The sequence below is a fragment of the Carassius gibelio genome, chromosome B5 (assembly GCF_023724105.1).
Source record: "Carassius gibelio isolate Cgi1373 ecotype wild population from Czech Republic chromosome B5, carGib1.2-hapl.c, whole genome shotgun sequence".
Classification (NCBI taxonomy): domain Eukaryota; kingdom Metazoa; phylum Chordata; class Actinopteri; order Cypriniformes; family Cyprinidae; genus Carassius; species Carassius gibelio.
The window spans coordinates 31,764,315-31,776,621 of NC_068400.1; the positions used below are offsets into that span (position 1 = coordinate 31,764,315).

Below are 12,307 nucleotides of genomic sequence, written 5' to 3' on the forward strand. Positions count from 1 at the left end.
AAGCCTTCTTGTCATTATTGTTTATTTGAATGGTTTCTAAGAGCATTTCAGTCATTTCACCCATCACCAAGTAAACAGAAATATGTAGATGAGAGGAACCTCACTTAAATGCAAATCCAGTTTCCCCTAAAAATAACTGTAGCCCTTAACTTAAGACATTGCTACACTTGTTTCATTAATCCCTAAATGTTGCTCCTTCCTCTCTCTTTCTTGTCTTAACATCTACCCCAAGCTGTTACTGTGGCTTCATTTGCCTAAGCATAAGGTCAAACCAAAGATATATTGTCACTGGATGAACCATTAACCTTCTCAATTAAAACAGGACAATCTTCCTCTGCTCAACAATACACAGTCAACTCACAGAGGACAAGTACAAGTAGATCAGGAGCCCTGACTTCCAAAGGAAGTCATTATATTACAACAGAGGGAACCAATCATCATCGTCAAAAAAAAAAAATTATCCTTCACCCCAAAAACAGGAAATTTGAAATGGGCCTATATATAAATGATTGTAAATGTCCACGACCATAATGCCCCCACATGAGTGAATAGAGATCAATCTCCACTTTCATTACAATTCAAAAAAATGTCAGACAGAACCAGTTAATTCAGATCTGTTTACTGTTATAATTTACATATACTTTTATGTTATAATATATTTTAAGTGTATATTTTTTATGTTTTAAGACAAAAAAGTGTTGTGTTGTCATGTTTAGTATCATTTGGAATGTTTGTTAGATGCTTTACAGTTCAAATAATATGCTGGTGTGACCGTAAACGGTATTAATGTGCCTAAATCAAAAATTTACCTCTAATTGTATTTCTTTGCATCCAATTCAAAGTTTGAGTTGCCATTTGTATTGTAGTATTCTGTGCTGTCTGTAATTTCATCCATTTTTTTGAGTCAGCACTCTAAACACATTTCTGTCTGACAGACTGTATATCCACCTGTCTATCATATTCACCCCAAGACCCAACATTACAGGAAAATAAAAACATCTACTGTAAAAAAAAAAAAAACTGAGGTCACCATGAAAACAGTGACACTCCACTCAATAGTTGCTGTGTAGCAGTAATAGTAAGTTAACAAATTTATTAAAAACCATTCAACTTCTCTTCAAGATTTCTTCAGCTAAATTTGGCTAATAATTTATTTTAACATAGAAAGAAAGCCACTATTGTGGAAATAATTAATCTACTCACTAGTGGAAATCACAATGTACATTGTTTGGTATCTTCTAGGGAATTTGGTTCTTAAAGAAATAATTCACCCAAAGTTTAAATAATTTTCTCACCCTTATGTAATTCAAAAATTAAATGACTGTTTTTTCTGTGGAAGACATTTTACCTAAAGGTATGATATAGGATAAACTGCCTTATCAACATTGGACTCCACTAATTTTTAATGTGTGCACAAAAAACACTTTTTTTCTCAATTTTTAAGACATTTTCTTCTTATTCCTCAGAAGAAAAAGTCACACAGCCTCGAACCACCATTAGGGTAAGACAGCATATTCATCTGTAAGTGAACTATCCCTATATTATAACATAAATGAGATGAGCCAATGAGAGGTTTTACTAAATGAAAAGCTGCCTCCATTGTTATAGCTTTAAAAGGCTTTGCGTGATGTCTGATGAATAACAGAATCTAGCTAAGCACTCCCATCAGCCTGAACCAAATCCAGCATACTGACATCATACTGTACCTTAAAACAAAATACACAAGCAGACACACAACAGCCTCGACCAAATACAATCAGACACCACAGTCGTTCAGCTTGAGTTCAAAGGGTCTAATGGCAGAGTAGTGTCCATGTTTTGCAGCTACAGCACTCGCTGTCCATTTATGATGACATCATCAAACTCCTCCTGCGACAGATAGAGAAATGATAAATACAGAAGCAGGCCAATAAGCATTCTGTTAGCCAGTGTGTGTGGATTTGGCTCTAACCTCCTCACTCTCTCGAAACTCCTCCTCTTCTTCATCGTCCTGTGTGTATGTGGCCCCATGGGCACGAAGTAGGGCTTGCACCTCTTTGTTGGGTCGGTAAAGGGCACAGTAGAATGGGGTGTGGCCTGCATATGAGCGCTGATTCACCAATGCACCAGCGCTCAATAATAACTCCACTACCTCTGACCTCTGACTTTCTATCGCCCAGTGCAACGGAGACCGACCTGACCCCAAATCCTACAAAACCAAAGAATTAATGATTTAAAATAAAATCAGTACAAAATTTTGAACACTAAATAATAATACAACTCCAGAGGAACCCTATATTCTTTCATAAAAATATGGTTGTATATTGAAATTATTTTTTTCTGTGTGTGTCATTAAGGTATTATTATAGATTTTATTAACACTTTGAATCAGTTTTTATTCTCATATTTTGTTTTTAATTTCAGTAAAAATTTTAGTAATTTATTGTTTTGTCCTGTTTAATGTCTATCTTTTTTTCAGTTATTTGAGTACATCAATTTAAGCTAAATTAAAGTAAAAAATGTTACAACTAGATTAAATAAAGTATGTTTTTAATGCTTTAATTCAATTAATGTTTTTTTATTTTCCAAGTAACAAAAACATTTTTTAATGGTCTCCATTTTAGTTTCAGTCTTAGTTAGCTGCAATAACCCTTATTCTCACCCGTTGATTTACATCTGCTCCTGCCTCCAACAGCATTTTGATGATCTCACAATTGCCCCTATGTACAGCCAGGTGCAGTGCACTCACACCTTAAAGAGACAGGTGGATAAAGAAAGGGACAGGATGCAAAAAAATAGATCAAAATAATGAAAATAAATTATAAATAAAAAAATAATGGCATTATTTAGAGTGAAATACATTTGCATGAGTTTTTACCTGCATAATTGGTGGTGTTCAAGTGCACTGGTGGGGTCTGTGAGCAGCTGGTCAGCTCTCTCACACACTCTGTGCGAAGCTCTCGGACAGCCAGGTGTAAAGGTGTGTTTCCGCCCCTCTCTTGGATCTCCGCACTGGCTCCACTCCACAACAGTGCCCGAACACACTCACTCCGGTCTACAATGACTGCTAAATGTAAAGCGGTCTGAGCAAAGAAGGAGGGAGGGTGGACAATGTAAGAGATGTGTTGTTTGTTTGGTCAGTAACTGGTCTTGATTTCTGTTTCCCTATAAGTGTTTGTGAATGAGAAAATTTTAGTTGAACATGAAATAGTTTGAATTATTAAAAAAAACACTGCAGGTAAACACTGCAATATTCCATTAAAAAAGTATTGCAAATTTTGCTTTTATGGTGACTTCAACAGCACAATGAAATGTATTGGTTCATTTAATATGTAATGTTTTATGCTAACATAAATCACTGGAAGTAAAGCAATTCTTCTTGAGCCACAGATTTTGGCTTGTTAGAGCAGGTTGTTCATTTGTTGGCAACACTGTTTAACATTTACCTGACCCAGGTCATTTTGGATGTTCAGGTAAGGAGTCCACGTGTTGTCCACCACAATTTCTCCAAGCAGGCACTGAACAACACCCCACTGCTCATGAATTATCGCCAAATGGAGTACCCTGGAAAACAAGAGGAAATGTTTACAGCCTAAATCTAATAGCCTGTCAAACTGTGCAGGTAATAGAAAGGCACATAGACTTACGTGTCACCGTCCTCTGACAGAAAGTTGGCCGTGTCGAAGAGCTCTTTCCTTCGCTGCCGACCCTCGTCAGTGTTTGAAACCTCCAGTCTGTCTGTACCTGCAGGCTCGCCCAGCATCATGGTGCCGATCCCGTCGGAGATGCACCCCACCACCGCATCCTCATTAATCGAGTCCCCTATGGCAGAGTCGAGTCTCTCTCCGCCGCCAATCGACATACAATCCACGGTACTTGTGTTGTCGGACTCGTCCGACGGAGGGACGTCAGACCGACCAGGTGTCCACATCTGTTCGGCCTCGGTGTACGTGCTGTAGGGAACCTCAAAACCGAGTCCGACCCCGCTTAAGGAGTCTAGCCCACTGTCACACCAGTCCTCCGGGACAGAGTCCACGGCGCCCCTTTTCTCCACAGCGTAACTCGGTGCAGGCCGTACATTCTGTCTCCGGGATTCACCGTGATTATCTTGCGTCCACTCCATTTATAAACGAATGCGCCGTTTAAATGATGTCAGCTGTAACAAGAGAAACTGCCTTTCCTGACAAACAACTATCTTTTTGTCCAGACAACTATCTAAAGCGCCGTTTTCGCTTCTAGCCAGATGGATTCCGTCTGACGGTTGTTGATGTTTTTAGGGGAACAAGATGAGCTCTTTCTGGACAAATTCCCAAACAACAGCGGCAAGCGCCGATTCCCTCCATTTGCGGAGCATTATAAAACTACAAATTGCTCAACTTGTGAGCGGCTTGCTGTTGGCCAGTTTGTCCAGAAAAGGCCTTATGGATGCGTAGGTGTTTTCCTGGGGAATTCCCAAACCCCTCTCGTAACAAAACACCGTGCGGGACTGTGCGCATGCGTATGGCTCAGAGTGCGCATGCGTTGCAGTCATAATTAATTGTCTGTTACATTAGTTTAATCGGGAATTCCAAAGCATTGCGTTTGTTGGAGGAATTCCAAGTAGCTATTAATTAGAACTGGAATAAAAAAAGACAAATAAAAAAAAAACGGCGTAGTCATTTGAATGGTATTTTAATTGTTTCTTTTGTAGCTATCACATCTTATTCAGCTTCTGTGAGTTAAATAAATAATACCAGAGTTTTGTTTTTGGAAGTTTTAATTGCCTGCTACAATTAAAGTAGTTAAAATGTACAAACTGAACTAGAAATTAGTGTCAAGTATAAAGAGTGTTGTTGTTACAAGCCACTGCACTACCAGGATGAGTTGTAACACTAGGGTATAGAAAACAGATATATGTGACCCTGGACCACAAAGTTTTCTGAAATATAAGCCTTCCATTGATGTATGGTTTGTTAGGATAGGACAATATTTGGCAGATATACAACTGTTTGAAAATCTGGAATCTGGGGGTGCAAAAATATCTTATATCTTAATGGAACATGATCTTTACTAACGATTGTTGGCATAAAAGTAAAATCGATAATTCTGACCCATGCAAAATAATATTGGCTATTGCTACAAATATACCTGTTCTACTTATGACTTGTGGTCCAGGATTGCATTTAACAATGTATATATATATATATATATATATATATATATATATATATATATATATATATATATATATAGGCCAATAAAAAACAATCTTAATACAAAAATCTAAACAGCATATATGGAAACACTGTAAATCAAAACAACAATTAAAACTAAGCAATAATAATTACATTAAATAATACATGATAAGATATAACATGAATAGTCCGTATGAGAATGTTACAGAAATATAAGTGTTAACAACCTGACCCTGCTTAGCTCTGATATTTCTTGTTTTGTACATGTCGCTCATGCAGACAATCAAACTATTTCCAGGGGCCAGTTGCATAAACATATAGCAACTATGTTAAGACTTCGCCTTAGGAAATAGTTTAACCAACTAGCAGTTAGCCAAGAGGTAATCAACTTTACTTTTCTGACACAAACTGGACCAATCTAACTTTTTGTAACTGGTTTTTGTTTTTTAATTATGACCGGTCTTGAAGAAAACAAATTGGATGACTAACTTTTTAAAACTAGTCTAAGCAGTTTATGCAACCGGCCCCAGATGTAAAATTAATGTAGTAAATAAAATATGGAATCGCACCTTCTCCTGTCATCTTAGGAGGATATGATGGTCATGGTGATTTCATGAAAGCAGCTCGTTTCTAATGGGGTTACGATTCACCTATTACAACACTCCTCAGCCCTCCTCTATCTGTATTTACCATTGTCAGTTCTCTTTACTGGCCCTTTTCATCAAAGTCATGAAATAAAATAAAATCTTACAGGGCAGGAAATTTAGAAAGGATAGTGTAGGGTATTTTAATCATATTCGACACCAGGTGGCAGTGTATATGCTAATTTCATATTTGTGTCGCTCGACCTGGTAAACAAAAGAATTAATCTTCACCAGTGGCAGGATGATGTCATTGTTCATGTCTTTTTGTAATCTATTTTGTATTAATTAAGGAGAATTCTTCAATAATAATAATAAAAAAATCTGTCACATACTAAATTACAACTAAAACATTTTATTGACATTTATATTTTTTATTTATCAAAAAGCAGGAATAATGTTTAATAGCTTATGTAAAATGCTGACTCTCAGAAAGTGTGTAGGTTCACCAGAAACTGCACTAAAAATGGTTAAAGGCAAGGTCACTTTTTTCTTTTTTTGCACTGCATTAACATCTCTTAATCATAAGTGCCACTGTAGATTGAGGGAAAGATGATTCAGAGTGACTATGAAACTAAAAGGAGAAAGAGAGTGATGAAAGAAAGAGTCACTGGATATGGTGGAAAGAAAAGGTGTTTTTAAAGGTGACTGTGTGTGTGGTTAGTTTTTGTTTACACTGTGAGAAAAAAAAGTCCCCACAGGAAAAGGAATATAAAACCTAAAAGCCAGTGGTCTCTGCAATAAAAATAATGTAATAAACACACTAAATAGTGTTTAATGAAACTGTTTTATTTATTTTTTTATTTTTATTTTAAAGTAGAAAGGTTTAAAACCAGGATTGGGGTTAGATGATATCATTAGCTCAGTATTAAAAACTCCCCAACATAATAGAAAGCCAGAAATATCTATGTGCATGGGCATGTAAGAATCATAAATGGTGCTGAGCTGAATGTAGCATTACTGGAATTTGAGGGGATTACTGACAGAGTTTAAGTTTGCCTTTCCCTCTTTATGTCTTGCTCTTTCAGTCTCTGTGTATCTGCATTGCAGTTTTTTCAGCAGGAATGACTCCTTATACTTCTGATAAGAAACCCACTCCCATACACATCAATCTCCTTCTAAAAGAGAGGGAGTGGGAGATACAAAAATGATTGACAGAGAGGCACGATAGGCATGTTTTGTCTCTGACTTATAACTTGATCTCCTACCCATATTCAGATGCCCCTGTGCCTCTCTGTGCTCCACTGCTCTGTCAATCATTCATTGTCTGGACTGTTCCCTCTCTTTGTACTGTACCGTGAGCTGTGCTCTGCTCAGTGGTCTGTACTAAGATGGATGTTCCCAGCCACTGTCAAGACCAATTAGGAAATAAGATTACCCCTGCACTTAATTTATGCAGCCTTACAGAGACCACCTATTGATCTCAGCATGGGGCTATGTGCAGTATGCTCTTTAAGAGAAGATGTCTTTTTAATGATATAATAATTGGATGCAATTATTATGGAAGAAAGTATTTAACTGATATTATATTTCTACAAATTATTCTTCTCTCCTAAATACATGGACATTAAGTACCATTTGCAGCTATAAAGAGCTTCCATTCTACTGGGAAGGCATTCCACAAGATTTTGGAGTGTTTCTTTTGGGAATGCCCCAAAGCATTTGTTAGACACTTTGGTCAGATACTGATGTTGGATAAGAAGGTCTTTGTTCCAGCCCATTCCAAAGGGGTCTGATGCGTTTGTGGTCAGGGTTCTGTGTGGACCAGTCAGGTGCTTCCATGCCCAACTCATGCAACCATGTTTATATGGACCTTGCATTGGGCCAAGACGTGCTGGAACAAAAAAGGACCTTCTCCAAACTGTTCCTACAAAGTTGGAAGCAGAAAATTGTCTGTAATTTCTTGGTATGCTGAAGCATCAAGACAATTTTATTTACTGGAACTAGGTGGCCTAACCAAACTGAAAAACAGCCCCATACCGTTATCTCTCTTAGAGTTGGCACAATGCAGTCATGTGCAGGTAATGTTCTTCTAGCATTCGCCAAACCCAGGGAAACCCATTAGATTGCCAAACAGAGAGAATCATGATTCATTACAGAACACGTTTCCAGTGCTCCAGAGTCCAGTGGCAGTGTGCCACTCCATTTGGCGCTTGGCATTGTACTTGGCTTCAACTGCACAGTTTTTGTGCTAATATTCTTGCTAGTGAAAGTTTGGAACTCTTCAATAATGGAATCAGCAAAGTGTTGGTGATTTTTACACACACGAAGCACACAATAGTTTACTAATGCTTTGGTTAAGTTTTTTCATAAAATTGTAATTACGGCAGTCTTACCGGTCAAGACCATTTTTTTAGCAATTTTTTTAGCAATTTTTTTTTAATCCTTCTCTACGGGTGGAGTTGAGCTTTGACAGGGAGGTGATGGTGAGTGCTGAGTTGCAGTCCAGATCTGCTGCCACTGCACTTTCCTCTGGTCATTCCTCAAGATGCACACACACACACACACATACACATCGCTTTACAGTACACACAGACTATAAGAGGGTCCTAATCTCAGTAACACTCTCAGTAATGTATTAACTCTGAATCAGTACTGCAGAGGGCTGCACTGCGCTATACAATCAATGGTCCCAAACAAAAGAAAAATATTTGTAAAATATATCCAAGCCCTGTAACTGGGGAATTGTATCTAGACTGCACAAAAGGACCCCTTGCCTGGAGTGCAGTTTTATGGTGTTTATAAAGAATATTTTAAACTGCTTGGTTTGTTTACAGCATAAAAAGCCTCTGGACTTGAAACGGTGTGCTAGCTTGTGAATGTTTAGAAGAGGAAAACTAGCTCAGCCCACACAGTCAGAGGACTCTGAACCAGACTCGAGGAGTCCAGTTTGATTAACACCCTTGGTTCACAATAACAGCAATCATCGTTTTGTCATCTAGGTGTATGAATAATCCAATACTCATAATGTATGTTGCCTCCCAGTAGAATATTAATTTGTATGAAAGCAGCATTAGCCAGGCTCTATAAAGTCTGTGTATCCTCATTTATTTGCACATATAAACGTTGTGGTTTTTTTAGAAGCTGATATTGATGATGAAGCTCATACTTGTCTGAGATAAGGTGAGTTGTTTTTGCGTTATGTAACACTGTTCCAGCTGTTATTCCTGACTGCTCCTATCCTCAAATTCACAGAGACGCCGCAATCTTATGCTCTCCCCCTCAGTTTCACCTTTGCTTAGCTTTTTAATACAGTTGGCACACTCACATATGTTTTTGTTTTTGTGGCAGGGACTTTCCATTGATTTCTACTAATATTTTCTGTGCCTAAGGGTGTCTGATATTGTCAAAAATTAAAACAAAACTTCTGTAAATTTGTCTATAACAATAAAGTAGTATTTTATCTTGTTAGACCCTATTGGAATTGTTTCTTCTTCTTCTTCTTCTTCTTCTCCAAAATTAATCACATTTTTGAGGGCCTAAAACTTACTAATTTATATATGCTTAATAAAAATCTCTGCACTCCAACTGCATGTACCCTTCAATCCTGTTCAGAAGCTAAATGAAGAGTAATTGCAAATAAACAAGTAACTCTCTGTGACCCGTTGATTATAAGGAAAGTTCTGTGAGTGCAGAGGTGACCTAAGAATGATAATGAGTAACACACAGAACTCATGTTAACAACTCTCCCCATTTTTACCTTGCAGTGACCTTGGCAGTCAATCTCTGTTTATGTTTGTTTGCAGTTAACCTGCCAAAAGGGCATCTTGATGGCTGTCCAAGTGCAGGTTATTCTGCACTATTTATTAAATCAATGTAGCACTGAACAGCTAAGCCACTCTTTCCACCTTATTTTTAATCTAAGAGCAGACTTGCTCAAAGACAGTCTCGCACATTCATAAGAAATAGCTTACTTTAATAATGAAAAAATAAAGTGGGTATAGGCCACTGCCTCACATTTGTAGCAAAAGAGCTTGAATAGTAAGTTGTATATTCAAGTTTTAAATATCAGTGAGAATCAGAAGAATTTAGTGAGAATCTGTGGATTAAAAGAAAAAACAGTAAAATAAGAATCACTGTACTGTATATCAAATCAAATCACAAAAAAATGGACACACACATACACACACACACACAAAATGCCAAAAATTAAGCTTTCTGTCCTGTGTTGACATGAAGTTTGGGTGGGCATTTTCAAAAGGCTCATTTTTAATAGCAGTCAGGCTCACAGTACACATAATCTAACTTTTGATGATATAGATCCATTTATTTTTGTGGAGGTTTTATACATGTGGCCTTTTGTGTGTGTGTGTGTGTGTGTGTGTGTGTGTGTTGTTGTTTATGGGTGAATGTGGTAGTGTTCGACTCAAGATCCTTTTCTGAATGTCAGAACATCTTTACTGTCTCTATCTATCATCTCTCTCTAACTTGATCTCTCTCCGCTCTCTCTTTATCATTCACATGAGTCATGTCCAATCTGCTGCTCAAGTACAGCTGGGATTAGACTGTAACTTTCCTTCTACTGGTAAATGTTTGATGTTGTTTGCTGTAATATGCCTGTCTGAACACACTTTCATCACACTGTGGTTCTTGTTCCAGAGAATAAATCTTTCCGGTGTTTTCATTCTGAGGAAAGCACTGTTTTGTGGAAAGGTATGGTGTCATACTTCACACTCAGATTCAGCTCTCAAGAGTGCTCTGGCAGATACAGGGAAATTCATGAGAGCTCTAGAATACTCAAAGCACTGAACATGTGAAGCTGAAGAGACAGTGTGTTAAGCGCTCGTGTGTGTATACATGACTGTGCGGTTTTGTCTGGGAGTGGGAGCACAGCAGATGAGCTGTGAGCACTTAGGTCTGCTTTCCTCCTCTGATGTGATTCTTTCTGATTCCCTTTTCTTCTTTCTCTCTCTCTCTCTTTCTCTCTCTCTCTCTCTCTCACTCACTCTCGCTTCATCACTATGGTGAATCTCCTCTCCTTAGATCACTTAGAAAGAAATTATTTTTGATCTTTAACATTTGTTCTTTCAAAGCCATTTTGTATCTAAATGTGCGTGTGTGTGTGTGTGTGTGTGTGTGCGTGTGTGTGTGTGTCTATTCAAGTATAAATATACTGATTTATTGATAGAAATATATAGATTTTTCTTTCTAATGTGGTTCTCATTGCATTGATGTAATCATCAATGGATTTTCAGGTCAATTCCATTACAGTTAAAGCTGAACTGAACTCTTTCCCAGATTTAACAGTTTAGGCATTGTAACTAAATTAATTATAATTAAATAATTAAAGAACAGTGTTGTTGTTATTATTTAATATTAATTTGTACCCTGTTCATTTTATTAATGATGTTCAATTAAACAAAAACCAGCAGTGATTATTCTCTTTTTGGTCACGTGACTTTATTTGCTGCTCTCCTCCACCAATGGCTAACCAGTATCACAACAGGTGCCACTGTTTTCCTGTTATTCTGTTCAATTCATTTCCTCCTTTGTGTTTTAATCTCCTTTAATGCTCTCATTATCTCTCTTTCTGTCTCTCTTCCCTTTGTCCCTCTCTCTCTGTTTGCCCTCCAAATCCATGAACTGTCTCTTATAATGTCATCCTCACTTAGATAACATGATTTGAGGATTAGGATTATAATAATATAACAATGAAATATTACAGGACAAATCAATTTAGAAATATTCCTGCTTTCCCACTGATGTTTACCCAGCTCTCTCTTATAATTTATTTAATATTCATGCATTTTAGGCACTGGTTCGTAATATGTTATCATTATTTTTTTAATTAAAGAGAATTCATGTCAGAAAACATCAGAAAACAGCAAAATAAATATATACTGATTATCATATCTCAAACGCTCCTTCTGCTTACTGTTGTTTTACTGCCTTGCAGTTACAAACCAAAATAGATTTTGCTTCACTGTCAAAGGTCAGCAAGATCAAAGGTCAGAGAGGTTCATGTTATACTGTGCATCTTTAATTTTCACTTGTTTAGCAGCCAAATACACATGCCGCTCTACTCTCTATTTCATTTACAGCTGTATACATTCTGCTGTTGCCTTTCTCTTTCACTCTTTCACTCAGTAGGAGTTAATTTTTAATGCTAAGTCATTTGGTGTGTACAGGAGGGTGTGATTGCAGTATCACTGTTGTAGTGTAAATAATAAATGTTTCTGTTATTATTGAAACTCTAAGTGTTCCTCTGCACAACTTGGTGCTCACAGCAGCATGCATTTCTTAGTAAGGACATGAGTCACCAAAAAAACAACTCTCAGTGTTGATGCAAAGTAAATTGTTGGCAGATTTTATACTAAGAAATCAGTTTGAAATGAATTCAACAACTAGTTCTATAAAAGGTTTTCTCCACTGACTACACACGTTGCAGTGTTTACAAGTGGGATCCATTAAGATGTGTTTAACAGCTACAAGCAGCTTTTCAAAGAAGAGTTTTGTTAGAATAAGTGTGTGTTTGTGAGGAAAACAGCTCAGTAAACACAATAAATACTGTCT

General features: G+C 37.2%; 2 protein-coding genes across 2 annotated transcripts in view; one reads left to right on the forward strand and one right to left on the reverse strand.

Annotated features, from left to right (window-relative positions):
• Positions 1-12,307, forward strand: part of LOC127957762 (creatine kinase M-type) — a 175,001-nt gene that overhangs the window by 52,183 nt on the left and 110,511 nt on the right. The gene's annotated exons all lie outside the window — the stretch shown is intronic.
• Positions 6-4,472, reverse strand: LOC127957761 (NF-kappa-B inhibitor alpha). The gene is made up of 6 exons (XM_052556427.1): positions 3,627-4,472; positions 3,426-3,543; positions 2,858-3,062; positions 2,642-2,730; positions 1,952-2,188; positions 6-1,869 (listed from the first exon to the last, which is right to left on the reverse strand). The coding sequence occupies exons 1-6, from the start codon at positions 4,100-4,102 to the stop codon at positions 1,825-1,827; spliced, it is 1,170 nt and encodes a 389-aa protein (XP_052412387.1). The 5' UTR covers positions 4,103-4,472; the 3' UTR covers positions 6-1,824.